The sequence below is a fragment of the Folsomia candida genome, unplaced genomic scaffold (genome assembly GCF_002217175.1).
Source record: "Folsomia candida strain VU population unplaced genomic scaffold, ASM221717v1 Fcan01_Sc002, whole genome shotgun sequence".
NCBI classification, from domain to species: Eukaryota; Metazoa; Arthropoda; class Collembola; order Entomobryomorpha; family Isotomidae; genus Folsomia; species Folsomia candida.
In genome coordinates this window covers 14,661,977-14,689,223 of record NW_019091194.1, presented here as the reverse complement: position 1 = coordinate 14,689,223, position 27,247 = coordinate 14,661,977, and the positions used below count along the sequence as shown (strand labels likewise).

At 37.2% G+C, this 27,247-nt stretch overlaps 1 protein-coding gene across 5 annotated transcripts in view; it reads left to right on the top strand.

The window, feature by feature from the left end:
• The window catches only part of LOC110843483 (protein trachealess), a 102,599-nt gene that overhangs the window by 8,377 nt on the left and 66,975 nt on the right, over positions 1-27,247 (top strand). For 3 of the 5 annotated variants that reach the window (XM_035847843.1, XM_022089450.2, XM_035847842.1), the window contains exon 2: positions 10,732-10,764. In XM_035847843.1, the coding sequence (XP_035703736.1) occupies positions 10,732-10,764 (33 nt within the window). Of the gene's footprint in view, positions 1-10,731; positions 10,765-19,827; positions 20,715-27,247 lie in introns of those variants that run through there. The other 2 variants (XM_035847846.1, XM_035847844.1) reach the window with 1 other exon arrangement.

The following is a 27,247-nucleotide window of genomic DNA, read 5'->3' as shown; positions in this document are numbered from 1 at the left end:
ATTCACAGGTGGTTACAACGACCTCATAATATAATTTTCTACTACTCCCCCCTTTCTTCACGCGTGTGTTTAATAGCCACGTCGCTAATAGTATGGAAGTATCAGGGCATTAAAGTGCTCAAGTTGAGGTACAAATATACATACACGTACTTACTGTCAACTGCGGGACCAAATCAGGCCCCCATTTCCTAAACTCCATAAATGCACCGATAACCAACCCTTCATTCCCCAACATCAGTCAACGCCAACCCAAGTATGTAGCTTATACATATGTACATATGTATAACTAAGTAAAATGGAAAGTTTTCTGGAGGAGGAAAATGTATGGAAAATAGTGTGACAACAGTTTCCACTTATTTTCGGCTGCATAAATATTGAATGGAATCAAAAATCGAAGCGAGGAGAGCGGAACTGATCAAAAAATGGGTGGCTGAAGTTTTGCCTGTTTTTATGTAAGTAATCCACACTTTTTTATGTGTGATTTTTCCCATTCGTTGACTGAACGGAAGTTACTTTGTCAAAGATGAGTGAGCAGGCTGGCAGCTAGTGGATCGATCCAATTGTTACACACAAATACATATACATAGAATCCCAAAGAGTGAAGAGAACTGAAACTGTTTTCCATGTTGCACAAAAGTTTTTTTGTGTTATTGTTGAAACCTTTGAATCGTGGAAGGTGAATTTATGAAAAATGGACCAAAAATTCAAGTGAAATTCTCCAAATCTCGCGCAAGATCCAATTACAATTTTTCTCCAGCAATTAACAGCGTTCGTGCAATGGCCATTAAAAGTAGGTGTAGCTCTGCATTTTCCATCCCATCAAAAATTTCTTCATTAGGTACGTAATATAGTTTAGAGGAATGAAAAATTGGTCTCCGCTCCACCACCCTGTGAGGGATTGCATCAAGTGAAGAGCTTTACATTGGCTGAGGATTTATGAGGCACGATAAAGGATTGCTTGCAAACTCGATCTTTCTTGGTGGCACTTTCAATCCAACGCCACATAGCACCACCAATTTCCTTTCAAATCAGCGAAATATCAAAAGCTGTATTCGTAAATATTCATTAAATTCATACTCCAGCACAAACAAGTGTCTTCCGTATCATGCGAAGATAGCAGTGGCAGCAGGCACTGGCTCCTCGTGAATGGTGCTTGTTGTCGGATTTCTTGTTCTCGTGGTAAAATAAATGAAAAAGTCAACTTGGTTGGAAGGGAGTGAAATATTGGACGGAGCGTGGGAAAAGGAATCTCACGCATTTTTGCTTTTACGTTTACGCTACTTTGTTGCACCTACTTTTACTATTTAACCACTCACAAACTATTAAAAGTGACCCACAGGTTGCTATAAACTCACTGAATGCTTAAGAAGAAGACCGACGGCGAACGAACTCCTTGGCGTATAGTTTACTAGTTTAAAACCTAAGTACATATATGTACATATGCGGTAATAATGTTTGCATGCACATTAAAAATAAAATGCACCATCTACAATACACACAATTAATCGTGCTTCATATCGAATGCTTGTAGACCTCGGGTCACTACTTTAGCTGTTGATTTAGCAGTTTTGTTGCCAATACATTTCAGAAGCAATTAAAAAATAAAAACACATCTTAACAAGTGCAGATCCTTAACATCTCGAATTCTAAAGACCACTGGACATTGTTGAATCAAATGTTTTGCGCCCGTGATGAACCAACGGATTTATTATCTGGTACTGCTACTAGAACTATCAAACGGCGACGCAACAAGGTAAATGTAATCGAGTGCTGTTTTGCAATTACTTTAAAATCCACGGTACACATGCATGGCTAGTAAAACAGTCGTAAAAGGATTTTATTAATCTGTTAATTTTTAACCTGCTGCGTTTATGTTGTAATCAAATTTCTTATTCAATTAATATGTCTACGAATGACTGCTTTATTGCGCTTAATTTATTATGTAGTCGCTTGTCAAGATATTTTCCAAAGAATGCAATTGTTATATTAGACGCATATGAATATATGGTTTAGAGTATGTACATACATCGTGGACGAATGTGAATAAAATTCACTGCTCACACATCGTAATAATCCTACGATTTATAAAATAAGTGCACGAATTGCAAGAAAATTTTTGAGTGAGATGTTTATTTCATTATCTTAATTAAAATTGAAGTCGGCGTTGTTGTTTCTTGCATGATTCACACCACGTATCAATTCTGCATTCTCACTAGAGTGTAAAAATCCGAGACGTTGTGCAAAAATAGTTTTGTGATTGTAATCATAGTCGGGTGAGAACTTTAACACTTTTGAAGTGAAGGTCGCTCTGGAAAAGAGTGAGGGATGCCGAGGAGGGAAACTAGCAGCTTACTTTCGTACCTATTTATGTAGATATGCGTAGGATTAGACAGCAATAATGGGAAAAATAAATAAACTGGTGTGTCACACAGCAGCTATTTGCATAAATGTGATTAGTTGGCTGCAGATGTATGTAATCATGCTACATCAAATGTAGATTGATCTGTGCACTTGCATATGTTGGTTGTCAGCAGCAGATTTGATGATCGTTTACCTGCTATATTATTATTGGCTGGAGTTGAAAAGTGCATTAAAATTTTGTATTGACTTTGATCAGGTTTGATTTTGAGCCTATCTCATTACAGACTTATCTCAATGAGTATCATGGACCGCTTTATGTGCTCCCCATCCTGATTTAACTGACATTTAGCTCCCAAGTACTTGGTACTCTTTGCTGATGCGATTTAGATTAGACGAGTGGTGGTGTTTCGGAAAAAAAGTGTTTTTAATTGGCAGTTCGTTCACCAAAGTGCTGTTGAACTACTTGACTCTGTACATGTGTATGTACAGATATTGTATGTACGTATAGTGGCCTCAGTAAGTCTGTAAACTAGACGCAGCAGGATTTTCTTCTAATGATGTCAGCATTCTTCCACAATGGAGAGAAGAGTATATGTAAAAATTACTATTTCAAACCTTCGAAATATATGTACGGTTGCTGCGGTGGAAATATATTTGCATTTAAATGTGGATTATAAACTATTGTGTGAAATTACTTTGCAGTTGCTTGCAAATAAGTATGATGTAATTTGCATGTGAAGGGAAAAGTTGTGAATCAGGGGAGAAGCAGAAGAAGTTGGAGTTGTTGTTGTTGTGTGGTGGCAAAAGCTAATAGGAAAACAGCCACAGTGACCACATCGGGTAATTAGAATAAGCCTCTGAAGTGGGAACATCTATCAACTTTTTTCGTTTTCTCCATCTTCAAATAAAAGGCGTGTAATTGGTTAATTAACTTCATGGCAGATTTATGAGTTGTGCAAGCCCACCAATCCACTAATATGTATGCATTAAAGGGCAAGATGACCAAAAAGGCATCAACATCACACTGTAGGAAGGAAGGAAGACGGATATTTATTTGTGACTTCCTTTACTGCTCCTGCCACCCCTCGCATTAATGAAGCCGTTAAACATTTCCAAATTAAAATCCCCCGTAAACAGTAAACAGTGAGGAAGATGGTATTAGTGCCAGCAGTATTTAGTCCTAGTTGGTCGTTACACATATGGATATAAATACAGAGTGGTTTCATGGGCTGACCAAGAGGAGGATTTACTTTTATGAGGCTCGTGGTGGTCTCCCGAAGGTGTATAAATGAGCAATAAGTTCATTACGTGGAATTAATGATTGGATTAGGAATCGGGCCTAATCGTGTGGAACCGAAAATTCTTCATCTCTTCAGCCTTTGGTTGGATACACAAAATTATGCATTTAAATGTTAATCGCTAATTACTAGGTCCCGTTTACTCACTTCGTGGGCTGTTGGCTGTAGTAATTCACTCTTTACGTGAAGTTTTATTGGGCGACTGGTCACACCCACCCATGTGTTTTAATGTGAGCTACGCAGCTATTAACATTTTTCAGTTTTTGAATAGTACTTATGTAGTTTCAGCTCTTTGAGAGATTTACATTTTAAATATTTGGCTGCCTATATAAAAGTTTTGTCACGTCTTTGATTGTATTCTTTGCTATTAATAAAGCGAAAATTTACAAAAGAACCAAGTTAAACACATAGATCATAGATGGATATGTACTCTCATTGGTTGAGACGAAATGACTTCTGCTTGTCTGACTTGTCATCGTTTTTTAAACAATTCCACACATAATTGCTCCTAATCACCAACTTTCTGTGACCTCCCTCGTGAAATTGTGGAGGAAATGATTATACATAAATGACTTTTAACTTTCCAAATACTGCGCGCTTGTATAAATTTACAGTAGAAGCACAATTAAAGCATTTACTTAAAAAACAAAGTACAATTTGCTTCCAGGTTTGAAAATATTTATAATCAGGGCATGTCAGAGGCAAAGGTTGTTGTTGGTGTGTGAGGTAAAAGATAATGAGTGGGTTCGTACAACTCCGGCGATGATTTGATTTAATTTTTCTTGAAATGGTGTGGTTTCTATCCATTCATACTTTTGGAGATGCGAAGGAACTTTTGAAGATTTGGTCTAATTTGATGGTTTTCAGGCTAAAGACCTCATTAATTTACATATGCATAGCTTGCCAAGTACCCTTTCCTGTTCAAGTAATGTAGAGCTAATTTGATGTAAAGTGCGTCGGTATCATACATACGTACATAGTTTCGTTGGTGGTTTCTGGTACGGCTGCACTACGACCACGCTTATGCCCTCTTTTTGGAAATTCATTCTTAATGATCGTGTTTATAATAATAACAATTTATATTTTAGTCAAGACTTTTACCGAAAATTAACTCAAAGAGAACAAGTCACACGATTGCATATTCATGAAAAATTATGCCCTTTCTGTAATACATATCTGTTAATGAAATTATAAAGTGTTTGAGGGGGTGAGACGACCGAGGGGACGAAACTGAATGAAATTCTTGGAATTTTGAAGATTCAGAAGCTGTAGAATTTTGTTGAGTGGAATTCATGGGATCCAGATCAATACTAGAGAAAGAAAATGAGAAGGAAACGAAATGAGGGGATGAGGCGAATCTTTGTGAGCGTCGTAAAAGCAGTGCCCAAGTAAAATAAAGTGTGATGATCTTCAAAAAGACCATCGATGCATCAGTTGTCTGTTCAACACTGATCCACATGGGAGCGTCCATAAATCACGTGATCGACTCAAGGGGGGGGAGGGGTCTGAAATTTGTCACCAATTATCACCATAGGGGGGGGGTAATGGCAGAAGGCACGTGACACGCGTGACATAATAAGCAAAGATTTTTTACTTTTGGTACTAAAACGTGCCAAGATATTTATATTTTGAATATAACGCAAATTAAATAAGTTTGATAAGATTTGCTTAGCCCAATATCTTTCACCTAAAATTCGTTGTGTGACGTATTTTTAAATTTTTGAAGTACAGTAAGCTGGCCTGTGTTTTACTTCATATTCTAGGTCGGATTTGCCAAATAAAATTTTACCTCTATAATTCCGTAATAATATCTTTACTGTGATGTCGGACATTGAATAACGATTTCTATTAAAAACACTTATCTGCATATTTAAATATCTGACATATTTGGTGTACAAACTGATCAGTATATCATTATGTTTGACAATAAGTACGGTAATACATACGCTTGTTCTCCAGACGCTAAGCATGCCAAATTACAGTTTTTACTATACATATATTAGTAAGTAATTTTTTTACATATCTTGAAATTTAATTTAATTGCAGATTTAGAAAGACCCCGGAATAATATTATTAATCTACCCAAGAACATAGTTTGTAGGGAACATAGTATGTTCAACACACATAGTTTGCTTTGTGCAATTTGTCTGACTGTCACGTGACCGCAGGGGGGGGGGTACTTAATTTATCATCATTGGTCACCAAGGGGGGGAGGGGGTCAAAATTGCCTCAAAATCGATCACGTGATTTATGGACGCTCCCCATGTACGTAATACGTATGTACACATGTACATATTACTCGTCGGGGCAAACTGAAAATCTATACATTTCAGCCTGCACCTTCAATCATACAAACACATAACAACAAGGCTTCATTAAGCACATACATATGTACATATCTCACATATATAAATGGGTGAAAGCCCTTGTGGAAACGAAGAAAGTTTATGTTTGGTATATTTTTTGTTGAGTTAACTATTGCAGCTGCAGACCCAGAGAAATATAATACCCGGAATTCTTTGAGCAGGGCCAAGTAGAAAGTGGGCATGGGAGAGAAATGCGGGTGGAGAAAGTGCAAGTCCATCGTGGTTGGAGAGATGTTTGGGAAGAAAGAAAGAAAGAAATTGTGCTCAGCGAGAGAGAAAGAGAGAGCGATATCGATGTTGGAAAAGGAAAGAAATAACGCCGCATTTCGGAGCAAACCAAGGCAATCGAGCTCTCTCGTCACGTCCAACAGAATCCATGGCCCAAACTCCATTCTGCTAATTTATTCATTATTCGCATCAAAATGTGTAATAATGATAGTGACATTAAGTTTGCCAGTTCTAGCCAGTTCTCCCGAAGGAGCTTTAAAAAACATCTTGCATTACCAAACCGATTCACTCTTTTTCCTTCTCTCGTCTAGTAACCCAACCCCAACAACCTCATCTCATCCACATCCACCCAGTAAGTATATCGCCAAGAGAAAGATCGACCTTTGTATCTCGTCATCTGAACGTCTGCTCCTCCGTTGGATTCACACTCACATTTACACCCTCATTGACTCTAGGTTTGGTTGAGTTTTGAGTGTTTTCCTCCTTTCCAGCTTTCCTATTATGACATACATGACTGACTAGACTGACTGAACAAGGGAATCCTGGGGACATGTAAAGCCGAGCTCCCTTTTTGTACAGGATTAAGTACAAGAGCGGAGGCAAGAAAAAGTATTTAGGCTGCTACGACGTAATCAGAAAGGAGAAAAGGGAGACAAAGGGATGGATGTCAGTTATTTATCTAAATAAACTCCCATAACTTGATGTGCTAGCTTATTGCCTCGTGCGGTAATGGAAAATTTATGTTTGGTACAATTGTAAATAAAGTAATTGGGCACGGCTCTTAGATCTCGAGGGTGATACTCACATCTTAATATGTGCTTGTAATATGTACCCAATACATCCTTGAATAAATATATCCCTCGCTCTTTTACAGAAAACTCGGCTTTTAATTACAAAATTTTCCTGATTCCTGTGGTGACGATCCTGACGATTAAGTTCTTTGAAAAGCAGTAGGAAACTTCAAAGTGAGAGTTGCGGCAATAATAATAACAATCTGGTTCGGTATTACGATTTCAGAAGGTGGTTGCATCAACAAAAAAATGCATCGCTTGAATTTGACCCTTGCTGCTTAATTTCCTGTGGGTCTGTTGGTTCGTAGGTGCACCAGATAAAATAATGTTGATGATCTTCAGCCACGATATGGTATCAACAAAGATTTAATTTATGACTTACCATCCCTAAATTACAGTGAACTTTTTTGCATGTCCGTTTGCAAATCGCAGCCGTTTAATAACAAGCTTGCTTCATATGTACAGACACATGTATGTAGTAATGTATGTAGTGTGGTAGGAGGTAGTTAAGGACATAAGTAATTGCTGTGCACCGTTTGGGAATCGCTCTTTTAAGTTGTCCTGTCCGTTCGTAGGATGGGTTGCTCCAAATGTTTTACTGAAATTAAATCGGGATTGAAGATGTAAAACGAAATTCAATACTCAGGCTTTAAAATGCTTATATGTAGATTTTCATGGTTGTGGCGTGTTTTGCAGTCAAATCAAATTAGCCCATAATTCTTTCTTGGTTAATTTTTTCTATCAACTGTCATAGGTAACATGATTCCATGTACGTACGGTGTATTTGTGCAGGGTTTTTGTACAAAAAATATATAAATTTGGGCTTGTTAAATTATGTGCTAAATTACTTTGCCAAAATATATTGATTCTCGACACTGGTGATTTTGATTGCACAATAAAAAAGGCCCCATACGATGACGATGCGGTTATATGCCCGGATCACTTCTAATTTTGCCCATGGCTGGGTCAGGTCTCCCTCCTCTCGCTTCTTACCCAACCAAATGCGAAAATTAATTTCGAAATAGGTGTGCCATTGTTTATTAATTATTGCACTTGGTGGGAGCATCAACTAATCTTCAGCGAAACAGCACAATATTTTCTGTGATTTCATTTGGTCATTCATCATCTTGTGTTACGTACGAATATCCAAAGAGATATTTAGACGATGAACATGAACCCTACCCAAAACATTAATGTTTTCGTGGTAAGGAATCATATATCTGGCTTGAGAATCATACTTCTGAATTCTTTGGCGGCTCCATCCATAACATAATCCATTTTGTTTATTTGGTGGACAGAAACGAACATTGTTATTCGAAACATTGTTATTTAGTGGTTTGTTCTACAGTTTCATTCAGGTGTAAGAATAATGAATGAGAAATGTATAATTGTTGAAACGAATTTGTAAATAAATAGTTTCTCCGGCAATTCGCTTCAGTATTTGCGTTACCAGACTTTATGTATGTAAATACGTCACAGTTCTGAAGGACAGCTAGAAAAGCCAAAGCTATCTTCAAACTTTTAAAACTGTTTGCTTTAAAGGAGCCTGTCACTCATGCCCACTTTTGTTGCTTTGTTTTAAACTAGCATGGCTACTTTGGATTAAAATACAATTTTAAACCTTGTGTATTACGATTCAAGGTTTTCGTTGCAGACATGAAAGTAAGGCAGCCTTTGAGTTGTTGCGGTTGACGCGATGCAGTAATAAACATGGAAACGGGTGCATTGGAGAAGGCTCTATTATAGTAATTATGGATGTAGTTTGGTTGTAATTTTACGTGGAGAGAGATGAATAAAAATAGAGGTAAACCTGATACAGAAAGAACCATCGTCATGTTTTAAATGCTGTGATGATGATGGTACTACTATTTACTGCGTGGATATGTTCATATCATAAACAAGTAGCCACAACAGTCACCGCCGTGGGCAACGTGGAAGATCGTGGTGGCTGAAAAATTAATGGGAAAGAGCAAGGAAGCCCATTTTTTGAGAAATTAAAAAAGAGTATTCCAGCATCGCAACCTTAAATTAACTCGACTTTCAAGGTATCAGAAACTGAAAGCAATACCAAACAAAGCTACTCGACTTTGATTATTGCTTGCATTTCAACAAGCAGTTTTTCTGAAATAAAAACAAGTTGGCATCAGCTCTTAAGCTAAAAGCATTTTTATTGTTTAAAAAAATAGTTCATTCACATTGTTAGGGACTTTATCGAGTAGAAGATCCAAGAGAAGATTTCAGTCATATTGGTAAAGCCTTGTTGATTAGCGGATGGTAAATCCTGGAGAGCAATAAATTCCGGTGAAATGGGTGGACGAGAATGGTGGGCAGAGCACATTATGGACAATTTGATAATGATCTATCCAAAGAGCAAACACTTAACACACTCGCCACCATCCAAGACGAATCTTCTTCATCATCGTCCTCTTTTTCCCCATCGTCATTGATTTCTTTGGCTTTCCTTCCACAGTACGATAGAAAATTGTGTTTTTTGCTTTGCAGTTGAAGAAACATTTTCTCTACGAAAGTGCAACAAGCAGTTACAAAAATTCTCCCTCCTGTGCAAGCTGTCTTGTTGGGGATTTGTGTGGTTTTTATTCGGTCAGTGTTAGAGGAACCCCTTTATGTACAACCCGTTCTCGTGGATATAAAAATATTTAAGGATTTCCTTGAATGATTCGACAAAGTGTGCGGTTAGTCTTAATCCCAGTCCAAGCGTTCTCCTGGAGTGGATTACAGGTTTAAGGCCAATAATTTTCAGTCTATCACAGCTACCCATGTATGAGTTATGGCTTCCTCTATCGTCACATCCTTTCACTCTCAAAACTCATCCACAAATTATCTGGCTATTACCAGTATTACCATTTTTGGAAGTAAATTGCATTTGTATCCACCAGCAGTTCAATGCTTCCTATTCAGGCGGCGATAAGTGCTTATTTCAATTCAACAGCTCCATTAAATACATTTTCCTGTACTTTCTACTATGCCCACTAAAACCTCTTTGTGTGGTTGAGAATAAGTTGTACCCTAAGATTGAGATGAGGATTCCATGAGAAACGAGTCTACTTGAGATTGCCACCAACCACAATGCATCAAATGTATCGACACAAACAGTTTAGGCACAAACACATCAATGGCCAGACCAATTTAAAGTGATCCAGATATTTATGAAAATTCAAGTTCTTGAAACTGTGCTTGAATTTGTTTATTGGTGAATATCACAGTCGTAGAAAGTACAATTTCTGTAAGGGTACAAGAAGAATGTCAAAATAAAACAGATTTCTCATAGAGCACTCATAGTTTTACGGTATTGGGTTCAAGTGTCATCGAATGTATTGACACAAATAAAAGGAAAAGTTGATCCCACTCCATCACTCTTGACAAATGTGATGCATTTGATGGAATGACAAATAGCATAATTTCATTCAAGTTGGACCTGCTTGTATATATCACTGCTAAAAATGTGCCATAGGTATGCAGGCATGTAAGTATGTATGATGTATAAGTGAGTATCTACATACCAGCCGACTCAATATTTCACAAACTTCACCCATCGTCGTTCATCTTTGGATTGAATTAAAATACTTCTGCTGATGGCCCACCCTTCAAAATATGAATATGAATTGTGAAAACAGCACCACATGATCCGAACGGAGTAACAAAGTATTTTTTGTTTGTATATTTCAGGTACCGGAATGAGGCGTTTTGCTGGCCTGAGAGGTAATAAAATACCAATAAACCCTTTCTTCCCTTTGTCTCTCCTCAGCTTTTTTGCATAACTGATACCGATATGATCCTCTGGATGCATGGTAAACTTGGCTGCAGTAATGAATGCATAACAAGTCAATACTCCTTCAGAGAGAATGGGATAAAGTGGATAATAATAAGGACGAGTTGTATGAACTGCCGGTGAGTGAGTAAGTGCCACCGACTGATGGAGAACACCGATACCTTTTGTTGGGCTGAATTGAATAATGACACTGCTGGCCTGATTCTTATTCTCTCTCACAAAACTACCACCCATTGAACCAGTGAATAGACTTGCTGGCCCTTGTAATGGTGAGTTATGGACGACTGGATGACTTTCATATTCATAAACAAACCGTAAATAAAAAACGGCTTTTTATTCATCATTTCCTTCCTTCCTTCCGATGTGGGATGGGATATGGGATCAAGGTGATGTGTGTGATGGGATGTTGAATTATTGCAGGTCTCCAGTCTCGGATCACTTACTTCTTTATCATTTTAATTTTATCGCCCTTCGATCCATTTTATCATCTGTTGCACATTTTCCTTCTCATGCATTTAGCGTTGTGTAAAAAAAGATCGCATGCAAGAAGTTAACGGAACAGAGACAAATTTGCAATTTCAATCCAACGTGGTTGTTTAAATGATGTATAGAAATTGAGATCCATTTAATAAAATGTTGCAAATAGTTGAACGAAATGTTTGATTCACAAACAATATTTGCGGCTCCGTTTTCTCACACTATCGACTTTGGCTTTAAAAAAGGTCGTAGTTTTCTGCATAAATTAAATCTTGTACTTTTTTGCAACCCACCTGAATTGGCAAATATCTGAGATGAATGGAAGAGTAGAAAGGTTTTAAAACGTTGTCGTTTGCAATACATATTTGCAAAACCAAAACTTGCCGGTTATTCAATTACGAAGATTGTGTGTGTGTGTGTGAACTTTTAAATTTGTTAGCGCTGTCTTTTCATGGCCCATGTCGTGGACAGATCATGATTTATTTATTGCACACTAAAATGATTAAAAATGTATCTCATGTGCAAGGTTCACAAGAAACGGGAGCTTTCACTTTCATCATCTTTTGATGTTTTTTTTATTCTTATGCAAATGCATGGAGAATTACATATACAACCAGAACTAGTGGAATTACGTTCAGTAGACTGGAGATGAGCAGACTCTTCTTTTTTATGTATGTGCAGTTACATTCACAAACATTGTAAATAGGTATTCTACTGCTGCTGCTGAAGAACGGGAGCTTTTTCATTCACCGTAAACTCCTCAGTTTTTATGCATCTCATTATTACGAAGCAATGTGAGAGAGTGAAGGGGTGCTTATCCTTCCCATTTGCATATTCCACGCTCTTTCTATTCTTTGTCAAGGAGGATCCCAGTGTTGGCGGCAGATCTTTATTTTTATTTACACTTTCGATCAAAGCTGCAAAAGTGCTTTTACTTCTTGGTGGCGGTGATGTGAAATCTTTGTTCGCCTCATTGTTGTAAATGCATACAGACAGATAGTGTATATTAAAATAAGATAATGAACAGATTTCAAACACACATGTACATACACACAAGCAAGCATTTGTATAGCGAATTTCAGATTTTACGTGTAAAATATGTTACAGGAAAATTTTTCCTCTGTTATTATTTGTAGATGATAATGCCAATCTGCTCACAAACACTACGTTTGTAGCTTAGGATTAGAGTAGTAGTAGATTAGGGTTCAGAGGTGAGGGTATAAATTACTCTTGTGAAATTATATTATATTTTTTTACGTACACGAATTTCTGGGAATCAAAATGAGCTGCGAAATTAAAACAAGTTGGAGAACACAAGATGAAAAGACGGCTGGAGAATAATTATGGGAGAGGGATTTGTGGTTCCCTTTGATTCATTACAGGATGCAGTCTTGAGTGAAAGGAGTTTGTAAATTAGACACATCTTAAAATCTTGTTAAATCCAGGTGTTACTACCACTTGATTATACTCCTCGGCGTGCAATACTCGGCGAGGGTGAGGTTTTGAGGCAATAGTTGTTTGCTTGCAAGTAGATGAGGATCTATGGATCACAGCGTTCTTTTCTTTGAAGCACTGCCACCACCTCATTATTTATTTACAACTGATGCCACTTTTTCTTACTCCGCTCTGTCATTAGCTGACTGCAGCACAAACACGGTGATATTTTGTAGACATACGTGAGTAGTCGATTGTGGAAATTACAGGAGATTTTGCTCAACGTTTATTAGCTACTTTGGGTGTCGGCAGTGCATATGCATGCATATTTATGTATGTGGGCAACGCATTCCTGGGATTCGCCATCAGACTTTGCGGAGGATATGGCGCACACATCCCACAACATGCAATTAAAAATTATTGTTTGTATGTCGAAACAGTACTAATTCAATCAAGTTCGCTCGAAGCCCATCTGAAACTGGTCACCAAGGAAGGAGAGAGAGAGAGAGAGAGATGCGTTGATGGATGTGAATTTCAAACATGTTTTATGGTCAGAGCGAAACGTCTTCACCATTTACTTGCCCAGCACTCGCTATGCAGGAATGTTGGAAAACTGATTGGGAGGATTAAAAATTGGCAACGCGAAGGATTATTGACTTTTGACTTTGAATCTGATACGAAACCTAAGTAACTTCATGTCCCATGTTTTATGAGCCAAAGTTGAACGGTGGGTTTATTTATGTTGAATGTTTGATCATTGATCTGGTTTGTTGAATCCTCCATTTCTAATGGGTGACAAGTCGAATATGTAAGCGTGATCGTGGATCGTGATAAGTCGGTGAGTATCATAGCGGATTCTTTGTTTTGCAAAACAAAACCATTAGACGGCAAAATCCTACTTAACACCCTCCCGCACATCCTCTTGTACATAAATTCCACTTTGGAGTGCATTTTCGTAAAATGGATCCAATCTTAATCCAACTATATTATTATTAGGCGAGCTTGTAAGCTTTAAAAAACTTGAATTCTTGACTTTCAAAAGTTGTTAAATGTTGCATTGATCAGCGTATAAATTTATTCATGTGATTTGTACGTTATAAATCATTTTACACAAGCAATGTCACATATATCTCTCATTTATTTCATGAGATTTGAAGCAATTGATACTTGAATCTTGATCTTATCAAGTTGATCATTTTTCTTATATTCAACCATTAATTCAAGTATTGAGAAGAATATAATAGTTTTGTGTACTCCACACTATTGCAAAAATTGACAAGAATTCAGGGTTCTTAGAAGCTTTAACTCATCCAACTTTTATCAGTGCGGGCAATCTAGACATATTCAGTCGCTGTGCTTTGCCACATCCTATTAAATTTTATTAAAACAATACATTTTCTTAATTCATTTGTACGCTTAGTTAGATTACCCGGTTTATTATTTCATTTATTTTAATCGTGCATACAATTTCTTGGTGCCCTGATGTATATAAGGAAATGTGTAGGTAGATACAATTCGTTGGCCGTTTATTCAATTTTCTATACTTATAACCATTCAATGGAAATGTGGTTACATTAACTCAAAACTGTATAAAATGTAGAACTTGATGTTAAAAAGTTCATTGTTAACATTCCTTTTTGATCAAACCCGTATGAATTAAGATCAAGCATTATACGCAGGACAAGTTTATTTATCATCAGTCTATTGTAGTCTTGTATTGCAATTGTGCTTAAATTTACAAACAGTTGATATCAAATGGATTGACTTGCAGGAAAGCAGCTTAATCGGCACTTAGGTCTGGTTTCTTAAAAGGAAATTGAGCTACACGTTGGCCATATAACTTGATAACTTTATTGCCCCAAGAAATCTGCGAATATGTAAATATATAGCTAGCAAACGACCCTAACCTACCTCTCAGGTTGCTGGACGCCAATGCAAATAAAATCCTTCTCATTATTACACAATTAACGTAATGGAATTCCCAGGTTTGTTTGTACAGCATTCCTGCTGTTATACGGTAGGAAGGTGATAAAATCTTGCTTTTATGACGAGCAAATACTTTGCAATCTTGGGAAATGATTTCATACTTATTCTCAACTTTAACCGGATTAATTTGCACGACTTGTAGATTTTCACTGACAAAATACCTTTGATTGACGGGTCATCAGATAATCAGCAAAAAATTAGCTAGTGTCAACATTCTAGAGTCACAAATCATTAAGGCAACCATGAAGTAGAGTCTGAGCAGTCTGGATATTTTTTTCACTTCCCTGTCCACGATTCTTTGACAGCCTTGTTTCCTATAACGAGAATATGGTTAAGAAACATCGTTCCTGTCAGTCTGCCTGTATGAACCGGCTCGTATGAGCACATAGATAAATTCATTCGATGCAGTGATATCACACTAACATCACTTTTGATGTACCCGAGAACTTGCAATAGGTATGTTTGCTAATTCCAATAAGTTGTCTCAAAATTTCGCATTGCATAATATATAACTAGAAATCTGTACCTTTGTCCTCGGTGAGAAATTGACACTTATTATCTAGATTTATCAATTTATTCATCTTTACAGGACGGCCTGACCATAAATGGAGTGCACATTTTTTAATTGACCAAAAGAAAAGTCTACATAAAGTTGTAATCAAACAAACATCGAAGCGTCAAAATGCAATGAGACCGAATTCCAATTACTCATCTATTAAAATAATATTTTCCCCATATATAAATATGCACTTTATGTTATTGCATGTTTAGTGAATTTTTACCCAAGTCGCTGGATTAAATAAATAAAAAGTCCCTCTCACTTTCATGCTGGAGGTCATCTGGACCAAAGAACCACCTTCGTGTCCACTCCTCTGTGAGATAAAGCAAGGTCTTTTATTTTATTTTTATAGATATTAACAAATGAAGAATGAGAACTGGAGGCAATCTGTGCTACTCTGAAGAGAAAAGAGAGACTGTTGGCATTTTAATTTAAGAAAAACTTTGTGGTAGCTCTTTTTTCTCATGATAGGCATCGGTGTCAGAAATTGTACGAGTTCACGAAGAGGCCGTTAAAACTGGGAAGTCGAAGAAGAAGTGATCTCCAAGAGAGATTTCATTTCTATGAAAAGCAGAGGAGGTGAAAAAACATTTAAAGGGTTTCATCTCACTGTCCATCCACATTTGCCTCTTTTTAAACATATCCCTGCCTGTCACTACCTCCGCCACCATGTTCACTGGTCAGCTCAGTCAGATTTTGTGCATCAACTTAAAATTTCAAATTTTAACACTGATTTTGATGGCTGTGAAACTGGATGGAGAAGAAGCAGATGTTCACTTATTGTTCCAGGAGGAAAGTGTAAGCATGGAGTTAGTTGGTTACGTATATTTGTATAATGGTCAAAGTTTCATGTATGTACATAGTTGTTGCCCATGTACATAATCTTCAAAACTCATCTTTTTGATTTCTAATCCCCATGTTCAAATTGCCAATTTGGTTGACAACTTACATAAGTTGAACTTGTTATCATCAATTCCTTTCCTCTGAGTTCACAATAATACTGTAAATGCAATGCTAATGTTATTACACTGTTTCTAGTTGATTTTAAAATTTGTTTCTGCTACAGATTGGCCTCCTGTATGTACATACATACGAACATCTGCATGTACTTATAAAGTTTGCATGGTCAGGATATTGCTGTATTTCTGTCAGTTATCTGCATTTTAATTATACCATAATTATACTATTGCAGTACAGTACGCCTGAATCAATTTCTGATGCTTATGTTGTGCACAGGTTGATATAAAATAAAAATCCGGTAATTTAACACCAACACATTTTCTCTAAGGTGTATAAAAAAACTAGTCGCAGAATTTATAAAAACTATAAATCGTGCAAACGAACGAGTTTAGTCAACAATCAACTACTTACTTATGAATGTATTTACTTATTATGAGTGCAATACCAGATAATTACTCTGTCACATTTAAATTGGCACCGCACTTGAGTGAGATTCTTATTGGGTTGCACGATTTCATCTTTTGTGACCTGTAAATACAGCGATTTCGATCCTACAGAATCAATGCACGTTTATATTTTGCACGCCAATAAAAGTTCGTGGTTGAAACTGCGTATGTATGTATGCTTTAAACTGAATAAAATCCATCAGTAAGATATCAGAAATAAATAATTAATCTGGATTTGAGTCAATGAAATGAGCAATCCATTTAATTATGTATGTAGCTCTAAACTTTGTCAAATTAATGGGCTCATTAGCACAACTAGAACCACGGCTTTGGCTAAGTAACTATCTCCAAATTGTCGTCAGTAGAAATGGTTTTCCTACGATATTTGCCTAACGACCTGACAAATTGTGGCATCATCACTGTCATTTCAGACAGGAAGATAACACTTTTCATCGTCCCACTGCACTACCATCTGCTTAAAAAATAATTATCGCTTTAGAAATTAGCAAGTTTGTCTCAAATTTATTAGTTTCACATTGGATAATAATTACCCAAATAAATTATTTAGTGAAAATAATCGTATCTGATTGGTTGCGTCTATTCATCATCCGCTACGTATAATTCACTACTTTCTTAATGCACAATGTTGCCTTCTGTATTATTTATTGCTGTATCCCGAAATGCAGCGCATGTTTATCCCGAGAGGTAACATCCTCTTACACGACCATTTGTTTTAATGTTGAAAGTAAGCTTCTGATTCTGCAAAGGAGCTGCAACTTTAATAAATTGTACGCAATTTTCAGTGTCAACTAGAGTCGACTTCCCGTAGCGGCGAATCTCAAAGAGAAACATTTAACTAACTTTTAGTGGCTTCGTGATCAACATTTTTTTCCATTTTTCATAGAATTTGTGAGATCTGTCATTCATAGCTGGTCTCATGTTTTGGTAACCCAAATGTTGAGAACTTGATTGATTTGGGCTTCGTACATAAGTGGTCAGTGACTGCATTCGTAAAAAAAGTTCCAATAATGCTTGTTTCGATTCGATTACCGCTTCTGTATTTTTTTAAATTTATTAATGCTACGATAACGGCTTAGTAATTTCTCAATTGGATAAAAACTTAACCTTTTACTTGCGGCTTGAGTTTTTCACTTTATCAATTTCACATTGTAGAGATGCACAAATATCGTTAGCTTATGAAAAAATCCCTACCTCCGTTGATATTCAAGTATTTACATATTTAACAGGTATTGGTTTAGTTCAGCTTAATATTTGGGATATCATGCAAAATAAGTAAATATGTATTTAACAAAATAAATGCATCTTAACAATTTCGGAATTAATGTTGACGCATATTATTCAGGGCTTCTGATAGAAGTTTTTATTGTCCGAAATTGGTACGAAATATTTTATTAAGATGTACATATTTACAAAAATGTGTTGCATAAAACAGCAGCAGATGAAAATACCTACTCGTTACTTTCCAGAAAAATATATAGAATGTGAAGATACATGCAATGCCACCCTCGAAGTCCTCCGTGTCTATTCATGCTTGGTAGCGTGCCAATGTGTATGAATATGCATGTGCTTCTTACGAATATTTTTAATTCAGTGCAGATATTTACCCGTTCAAAATACAGTATCTTTAACCAGCATAAAACTACAAAATCGGGCAAGTGCACCTGACCACAAATGCATTCCCAAGCAATGTTGAAAATATTCAACATATTAAGCATCAATAAAAGTCTGCAATGTTATATATGCAATTGCTATCAGGAAAGAAGTAATGGAGACTAATAATCGTTATTAATCATTCCTAAAGTTTGTATAATGATGTGTGCAACAATCAGGCTAAATCCAGCACAAATAAAATCACGATCTGGTACCAAACACAACACATATCTGGAAATTCTTTGGAAATTTCTATTATGGAATATTCCTCAGAAATCTGGAAAGTACTGCTTATCAGAGGAATAAATTTATACTTGACTTATGAATGGAAAAAGTCATTTATGATTTTCTCTACAAAAATCTCATCCATTAATCAAGGCCTGAACTATAAAGAAGTCAGTGGATCCTATTGTGCATAAATTAATATAATAAAATGCATTTTCCGAAGGTTTACAAGCCCACAACAAGTTAAAGTTTGAGTTCGGGTACAGTCTGTGCATCCTAGTGAGCGAGTTGACTTTTCCTGCTCGCCACTTACCAGTAATGTAAATGATTTTTGTCACCAAAACTTCTAATTTGCAGCTAATACAAAATGGATTGATTTCGTTTTGGTGGCAATAAATTCCTGAGTTTGTGCTTTACAATTTCCATTGGGCAAAAATTCCATAATAAATCTCAAAGAAAAGTATTGGACTGAAACATGTAAGTTATCATGTTTTCAGTCCAATACTTTTCGTTGAGATTTATTATGGAATTTTTGCCCAATGGAAATTGTAAAGCACAAACTCAGGAATTTATTGCCACCAAAACGAAATCAATCCATTTTGTATTAGCTGCAAATTAGAAGTTTTAGTCGGGATTGTTCTCCCTTTCTGGTTCGCGATGCCCCGTTTGGAGTTTGGGAACGGTCACTCTCAAAATCCAAAGCAACTTTTTACATGCAACTGCCTGCCTTGTTTACATGAAAATCAGCTGCTCTCTTCGCCCCGCCCCCCTCCATAGAAAAAAATCTCTCGGTACACAAGGAGACGCAACCGTCGTCTCTGTCTTTTAGTTATGAGATTTTTTAAACGTATATGCATTCTTAACAAGTGATCGTAAGTCTTCGCCTGGTGGCAACAAAGATCTGACTGAATGAGTGTTGGCGTACATCAGTCAGTCAGATGCGTTGTAAAGTCGTACTCATCTTCGTGAGAATGCAAGTATGCAAGCAGTATCAAGAAGTTAGTTGGATTAACGGTTGGATTAAGAATTGGATTTTTGGATTGGAGCTAATGCTTTTCTGTACATTTGAAGAAGCTGCTTCATCAATGCAGCACCAAACCACGTAACTTTGTTAACTTGAACCATTATACACTGCAGACCTTTCTTTGTGTACGTATGTAGTTGTGTGGTTGCTGCTTTGGTGTCGATGGTGAACCTGGTCTGAACCAGCTAGCAGTACACTTTCCTACCTTCTTGAGTGATCATCATAATCATCATCACCCAACTTACCACATTATTCGGTTGCCTGGCTTATGCAACAAGAATTAAGCTGAAGGTAGCGCTGAGAGGACTGCTGGTTGAAGGTACCTGAAGGATTGTAGAAGGGATTCTGATTTTGAAACATTCAATCCTAACCTCAGTTCATTTAATCCTTTGGAGCTGAACGCATCATCTCCGGCAGATTCACATTGTTGCTCGGTTCGGTACACATGTTGGTGATTGTTATGCCGGTCTACCCATGGCACGACATTCTTCCAGACGCCACAATGGATTTTTAGTGGTTACTGTGCTGTTGAAAGTTTGCTGCAGTTCTCAAGGATCACAGCATTTTAAAAATAATTAAACTTTTTAATTTTACCAACAAACAACGCTTTTTTAAAAAAAATTGAAGTGTGAAATGGAGATTGTTTCGTAAACTGATAATTACCCGTAACAGAATTAAGCCTTTTGGCCGTTGTTGTCACTTGCTGGAAAAAAGAAGAGGGCCGAACTGTATCAAATTGCACAATTGGTGTGTCTTTTACACACACAACTGCATGAATTGAAGATGGAAAGCAACAACTGATTTCTACTTGTTATTGATTTGTAAAGCTATCCATCATACAAACAAAGAACTGACAATAGTTGATTTTTTTCTAATTCACAATAGTGATGCTTACCGGATAATACGGGGAGTGAACCGTATTATAAAAATTGACACTCCGTAATTCCGCTAATTAAGTGTGTATGGTAATCCATGGTGTATGCAATAAGTGGGAAATATTTTTGGATTAACTCTTTGTACTCCCTTATCAATTGTGGTCATCGAATGCACTAAAAACTTCAAAGAAAGGACCTCGTACTGGACAATGCACATTATGCTGTAAGTTTTTTTTACAATTTTGATTAGGAGTTTTAGTTTAGATTGAATCTATGGATTGCAAATTTTATGCTAATTTACTACGAACTCGGATTATTCTGATTATCTAAATTTTCTAAAGCTAGTTCAGTGTGTATGCAATATAGTCTTTGGGTCTTATAGAATAATGGAAACGATTTACTGTCTTGACCAGTCGAGGACATGTGTACATATAACCAACCGCTTTTCAGTGTAAGCACGCATTAAAGCCAGTCACCCGCAACCAATATAGAGCCGCAACCAAGCACTGCTCGCACTAAAGCACTTTCTGGGCAGTGAGAAAATGACAATTTGATAAATGGAAATTTTTAATGTGGTCGTGTGTTTACCAGGCGAACGAAGCGACGACTGTTATCACACCCACCCCAAAGTTTTGGACAATTGCCATAAAATCGAAACTGTCCATAAATAAGGGTGAGGAGATTGAAATCCCTGGAGAAAGATATTTTTAACAACCAAACTTTAAAATAGGTGAGAATTGTGGGGTTTTGAGAGCAAACAATAAAAATTGGGTGGATCGGATCTGTGACATTAAATAGTTTGGGTATGGTGCAAGAAGGGAGGGTTTATGGTTTACCACCAGAAAAACATTGGGCATGGGTTGGCTCTCAATCGCTTAATTTACTTCATTGACTTTTTCACTAGTTCTCATAAACTTCTTTGCTTTGTGCCCCGCAATATCATCATCATCCCCCCGTCACTTTCTCAGATTACGTCTCTCTTAATGGGCAGACTGAGGTGTGTTCAGCCGCTCTCTTTATCGCCAAGCTAATGCACGGTAGAAAGTTTCATCTCCTCCTAAACCATGGCTTTGTACCAAATGAGACAGCTCTAAATATGATAATAATTACTTGTTAAAATTGTTGTCGCATTTTTTTATATACGATTGAAATTAGAATTATCCAACCCATACATATTTACATACATTTTGGTTCATTTAATCATACCCAACGCCAAGAAATTGTGTTACAAATACAGATATGTATGTTAACGGCTAATAGTGTAAAAAGGTGCTGTTGGCTATTACGAGAAGATGTCTCTTAATCGTCACCTGCACTGCCTGCTTGTTGGTTGGGCTTGGTTTCGGAGGAGTTGTTGAAATGATGGAGGCTGCTCTGTGCATGGTTACTGAAGCTCCAAAGCCATAATCATAACAATAAACGGGATCATGCAAGCAGAAGGAGAGCCAGTGGTCATCAAGAATCAAAACTTTTTACAGCTCTTAGATTATCTCAGTGATGACCACTTTGTCAAGATTTATTGATATTTATGTCCATCATTTTCTCTCAAACTTATACCACAACCCCGCATTATGCAGCCCGGTCGAGTCGGGTGTACATTATTATATCGTTTTTATTGTTGCCAATAATGCCAGGTTTAAGTATCACCTGCACAACCACTCCTTCTCATTCGCCCCATCTTATGGGCTGCCTATGTTGATCAGATGCACTGCTGGCCAGAACTATGGGCTACTTACATACTCCATTTGCAATTATTTCAGTAAGCAGAGTTTGTTATTTATTTCTTTGTTTGAAGTGCGACGAAGCTCTACAATTTGTGAAACATGGTAATTTATTTTAAAAGTCTATTGGAATGTATAGCAAATCGAATCGAGATGAGTAGCGAAGGATTACGAACCAGCATTATTTGGCATATACGTAAATAATTGCATAAGTACTTGAGGTTCGCAGTAATTGCTTACATGGCACTGTGATTTTTCGGATTGAGTCGCCCCACGATGATGAGATTGCCGTGAAGTGAGTGATCATTAAATTCGTATTGCGTTGCATCACGTTCAACTTTTACTGAGCCGGACAGATTATTTGGTTGGTCCTGCTGCCTCTTATAAAATGAAATTTCAAGGGACGCCAGGGTGCGTGAGTCTGATTTTATTCTACTCCAGTTATGCCCTGGCTCCGTGCGCACTGCAGTCATTACATTTTTTAGAGACACTACCTCACAATTCCAATTACACTTTTGATTCCTTTGAATTTGACATTCTTGGAGATGAAGGTGCTTGATCTGGCTGATGGTGACCGTAGCAGAGAGCCAACTACCAGTTATTTATTCTATTTAATGACAACTTTTTCTCCCTGCAGTCACAAATACGGTTCGGTTCGATTAATGATATATTCGCTCTGGAATAGGGAAAACTTAATGGGCGTGAAATGTAATTGTAAATTTCGCTGATAAGATTACGTTAAGTCAAGTGAAGCAAAGATGTGGACAAAGAGTGGATGCGGCGATACACTATAAACTACATATGTACACACATACATACGTGTCACTGGCCATGATAGAATTTCTGCTCGTTTCCTGTTTTTTATTGCACTTTGGCCATTAATGATCAGATTTCTTCAGGAAAGATTGGTTTGGAGGAGAGTGTCCGAGATAGTTGGTCATTAAATGGAATTAAATTGCTTTCTTTTATCGGAAAGGAATGACACTTTTGTTGAGAATCTTTTAACAACTAGAGAGTGCGGTCAATTTTGCATCTATAATAATTAATTATGCATTTTTATGCATGTGTGGTTGTCGTGAAATTTTGAGGTGTATCTTTACCATTTAAATATATCCATCGTCTTTTGGGCAGCATCCGTTTATATGAAGTACAAGTTTATAGGAGCAGTTTATGTAGTACTGTTCATATCCTGCACTCTCTACGTTCATAAATCACTTAAAATCCCCATAATTTGAGGCATGAAATTGAGTGTTGACAGAAGTCAGTTTTGTCTAGTTTATAAAGTTGGTAAATGAAAGTAAATATCACTTTCAGCTACCGCAGACTCCTGGCGCAGACCATGTGCAATCCAAACTTCCAATTAAATTTAAACAAACATTTCCGTTCCCCATAAAATCCACATTATTGCTGGTTAAAGACACCTTTTCTACACTCATCAACTCCCTCCCACTCCGAACACAATATCAAAAATGCTCCTATTGTGACTCAAGAGGCAGACACACATCTTGCTGGAAACACACATCCGTCGGAATGAGATTATGAGATCAGACTACAGAGAGCCAGCCCCTTGATTGATTTTGATATGCATTTACCTCGTTGGCAGATTGGGATCGACCAACGTAGATTCCAGGCCCGATAGAAACACTTCACCCTTCCATTGTAATTCCCATTGTAATCTCTGGAACGAATAAGTCAAGTTTCTGTTTTGATGTGGTGCTTCCTCAAATAATGAATGCTCAAAATCAATTTCAGCTTTTTTCTTGGCCGTAATTTCTTGTTTCCTAAACTGATGGCAATGCTTGATTCTGTCGGCTGTTACCGCTGAAGATAAATAAGTTTAAACATGCGGAGCACATGTGGGGGTTCTCTGGAAATAAATGAGTATACTTGGTTGCTCACAAAGTTGCCCAAATTACCACCATTCTTCACATTTTATCATTATTATTATTTATGAAATTAAATGAATGTGTGCACCTACGCAAGACTTCCAGCTCGTTCGGTTTAGTATACGTATGTGCATGCATACGTATTACTGACGGTGTTTACTTTTTTAAAGTCTTGCGAGATAAATGGGGACTCCAGGGTTCGTTCAAATTTCATTTGTACGGTCATTTATTTTATTTCAGAACTTAATGCGTTCTTTCTTTACACGCATTTTTCTTCTAATCACAATCACAAAGGGAGATTGAGCTCCTACCTTTCCCAACTTGACTAGCTATTCAATGCGCACAGGCACAACAGCCCAGAAAGTAGGCAAATGAGAAAAGTGAGAATTCTTAAAATCAACCGACTGAGGATGAGAGGAAGAAGTAACCTAAACTGCTTTGCTTGATCTTCCTTGAATACCGCTATATGAAAGAATACTTATTCTTCTACGCTACCACTTTTCTCACGGTGACAAAGAAAAAAGTTGAAAAAAAACATTTGATAAGCGCTTCAAACACCAATTCCTCCAGAAGTCAGAAAGCTCGAAACTTTGTTTTGTCAAAGTCAACCAAATAAAATAATGAGGAGTTGTAGTGCTACATTCGAATTCCTGCCTCGGGAGTCTCGTCGGGTAAAAAATGAGTATCCTTTTTCTGAACAAGAGACAAAATCAACAGATTTAACCCACTAATGTCGAGTGGAGTTGATGTTAAATGGGGAAAAGTAACGAGAGCGCAGGGTAGATCAAGAATAAGTTGGCAGATATTTCGTCTGAATGGTTCGTTGGCATTTGATGGGCATGTAATGAAACTTTCTGCTGCTCGTTATGGGCCAAGAAGTTGATGTAATGGTGAATGTGATGGATTACTCGAGGCTCCTTTATTATGGTTTTATCTATCGATAACTTGTCTTTTCTGTGGACCAGAAGGATGACATATTGCCTTCAAACATCCCTTTCCTTCGTTATTATTTCCTCTCCCACTCCTTTGTTGCGCATAGTAGAGCACCAGACCAAAGTGGTCCCACATTTGTATATGTACTCCTTCCCATCAGGACTGACAACTAATGGCTTTGCGAGTAAATTGTGATATTATCTGGGTTAGCACTCCTGATTACGGGCTCAACATGGGTTTTATGCTGCACTTAATGAATAAATTGCTCCGTGCTGGATGATAGCAAGCAATTCGACAAATCGGATTTGTGAGGTCTTTCTGTCCCCATTGTGTTGAGAGCGGGTGAGTTTTCTCACATTAACAATTACAACAACGTCATAAATTTATTTTTACAGCGTTATAATTTTATCAGTGGTCATTATTGATAGCTCTGATGAGTCGGTGTCGTGAGTTGTGGAGCTCTACATAATAATAATATTTTACTTGTAATACATAGTTCTATTCTAAATACTGCGCATATCTGTAATTGCCAAGTTTCTCGTGCAAGCTGGAAAGCGGACATAACGAGATGGTTGTTTTTAATCAAGAAATTCCAACTTGTTGGTTAATGCAATTTTTATGTAGTTTGAAACACAGCGCAAATCGTAATGAAGGGTTCTAGCATTATCAAAAGTTGCAACTGATTAAAAACATATGTACGCACACAACTCTCGCAGTTGTTTCTATGCTTTTGAGTGCAAAAGACACCGCACAATAAAATATGAAATTGGTAAACATAGTGCACATTATTAATGCATTGTTGACTTGAGTGAGTTGCGACTTCTGGTTTTTGGGCAAGGGACGGATAATTAGACATTCGAGATTGTTTATGGTTCAGGGAATAAAGCCAAGTTTTACTGCTTTTTAGTGTCCTTTTTCTTCTCTCATCTCTCAGCTTATCCTCGGCAATGGACAGGTTCATCACTTATTGAGTAGCTTACCATCGTTTTGCTCATTAAAAGTTGCGGTTTTTCTACTACCCTCCACTCGATCTATCCACTTATTACTCACGCGGATGGAGAAGCGTATAGTGAGTGAGCAAAAGAAGTTATTGCTATGTGCATATACACCACTATAAGACGAGGATAAGGATGAGCTCTTTAGACCACTCAAAGAGTCAAGGTTTAACAAAGCGTCATTTTTTCTTCGTCATTAAGACAAACTTATAAGATTCGTCAAATTGATTGTAGTGAGCGATAAAGAAAAATGATATGTGGCATCGGCAAACAAAGAAAGACAAGAAAACCGGAGAGAAAAATCTCCCATCACATCTGAAATCTTTTCAAGTAAAAGCAACCTTGAGTAATTTTATACTTTTCAAAGAAATCTCTGACTACCCCAATAACTTACGTGAGGCGTATTATGCATGACGTGAAGTTTCTTCATTACCAAAGGATTAGCATCATCATCATAACATGTTCATAATAATCCACCACTTTATGGTGTCAGCTAAAAATGTTCAAGAAATAAATACACATGTTCCTGCAGCGTCTCATGCATTACCGCTCATGAATTTCGGCCAATGTTTCGCTTAGCAAGAAAAATTAGAGGAAGTGACCAGTCACTTTTAATGAGTGAAAACATTTGGAATTAAACATATCACTGAATGTTCGCTCGGACAAGTGAGTGGAGATTGGACTCGGCTTGGCATGCACACAAATTCTACATTGTTGTAGGTGAATATTTTTTAAATTGCATGGAAAATTCTTTATGTTGCTGTAATAATGTGGCACTTGTGCTTCTTTCATAACGTTAAATCCTCCTGTGAGAATTTTAGTTCACTTACTTACACATTTGCTGGACTATGGCAGTAGTGAATAAGTAGTGTTACGGGCTGCATTCAGTTTTGATTTCAGTAAACGACATGTTCGCCCAACCTGCTGCAGCGCCACAACAGAGCGGTTAGATATTGTTCACTAATGGTTTCGGATTCTTCACATTGCAGCCACTCAGAGTTCATTTATTTCCACTTTTGATATTAAATGACCTGTCGCGGTCAGACTTTCTGGTTACAAGTCAGACAGACAATAAGGTTAAGTTTACTACACAACAACTTACCGGTGCTTACCACTTTGTCATTTCTTTCAAATGCAAAGTAGACAGGGAGGATTTAATGTTTCTAACCGAACCGATTGGCTGAGTGCTTTGCATCACATTTATTTGAACACATATAATTT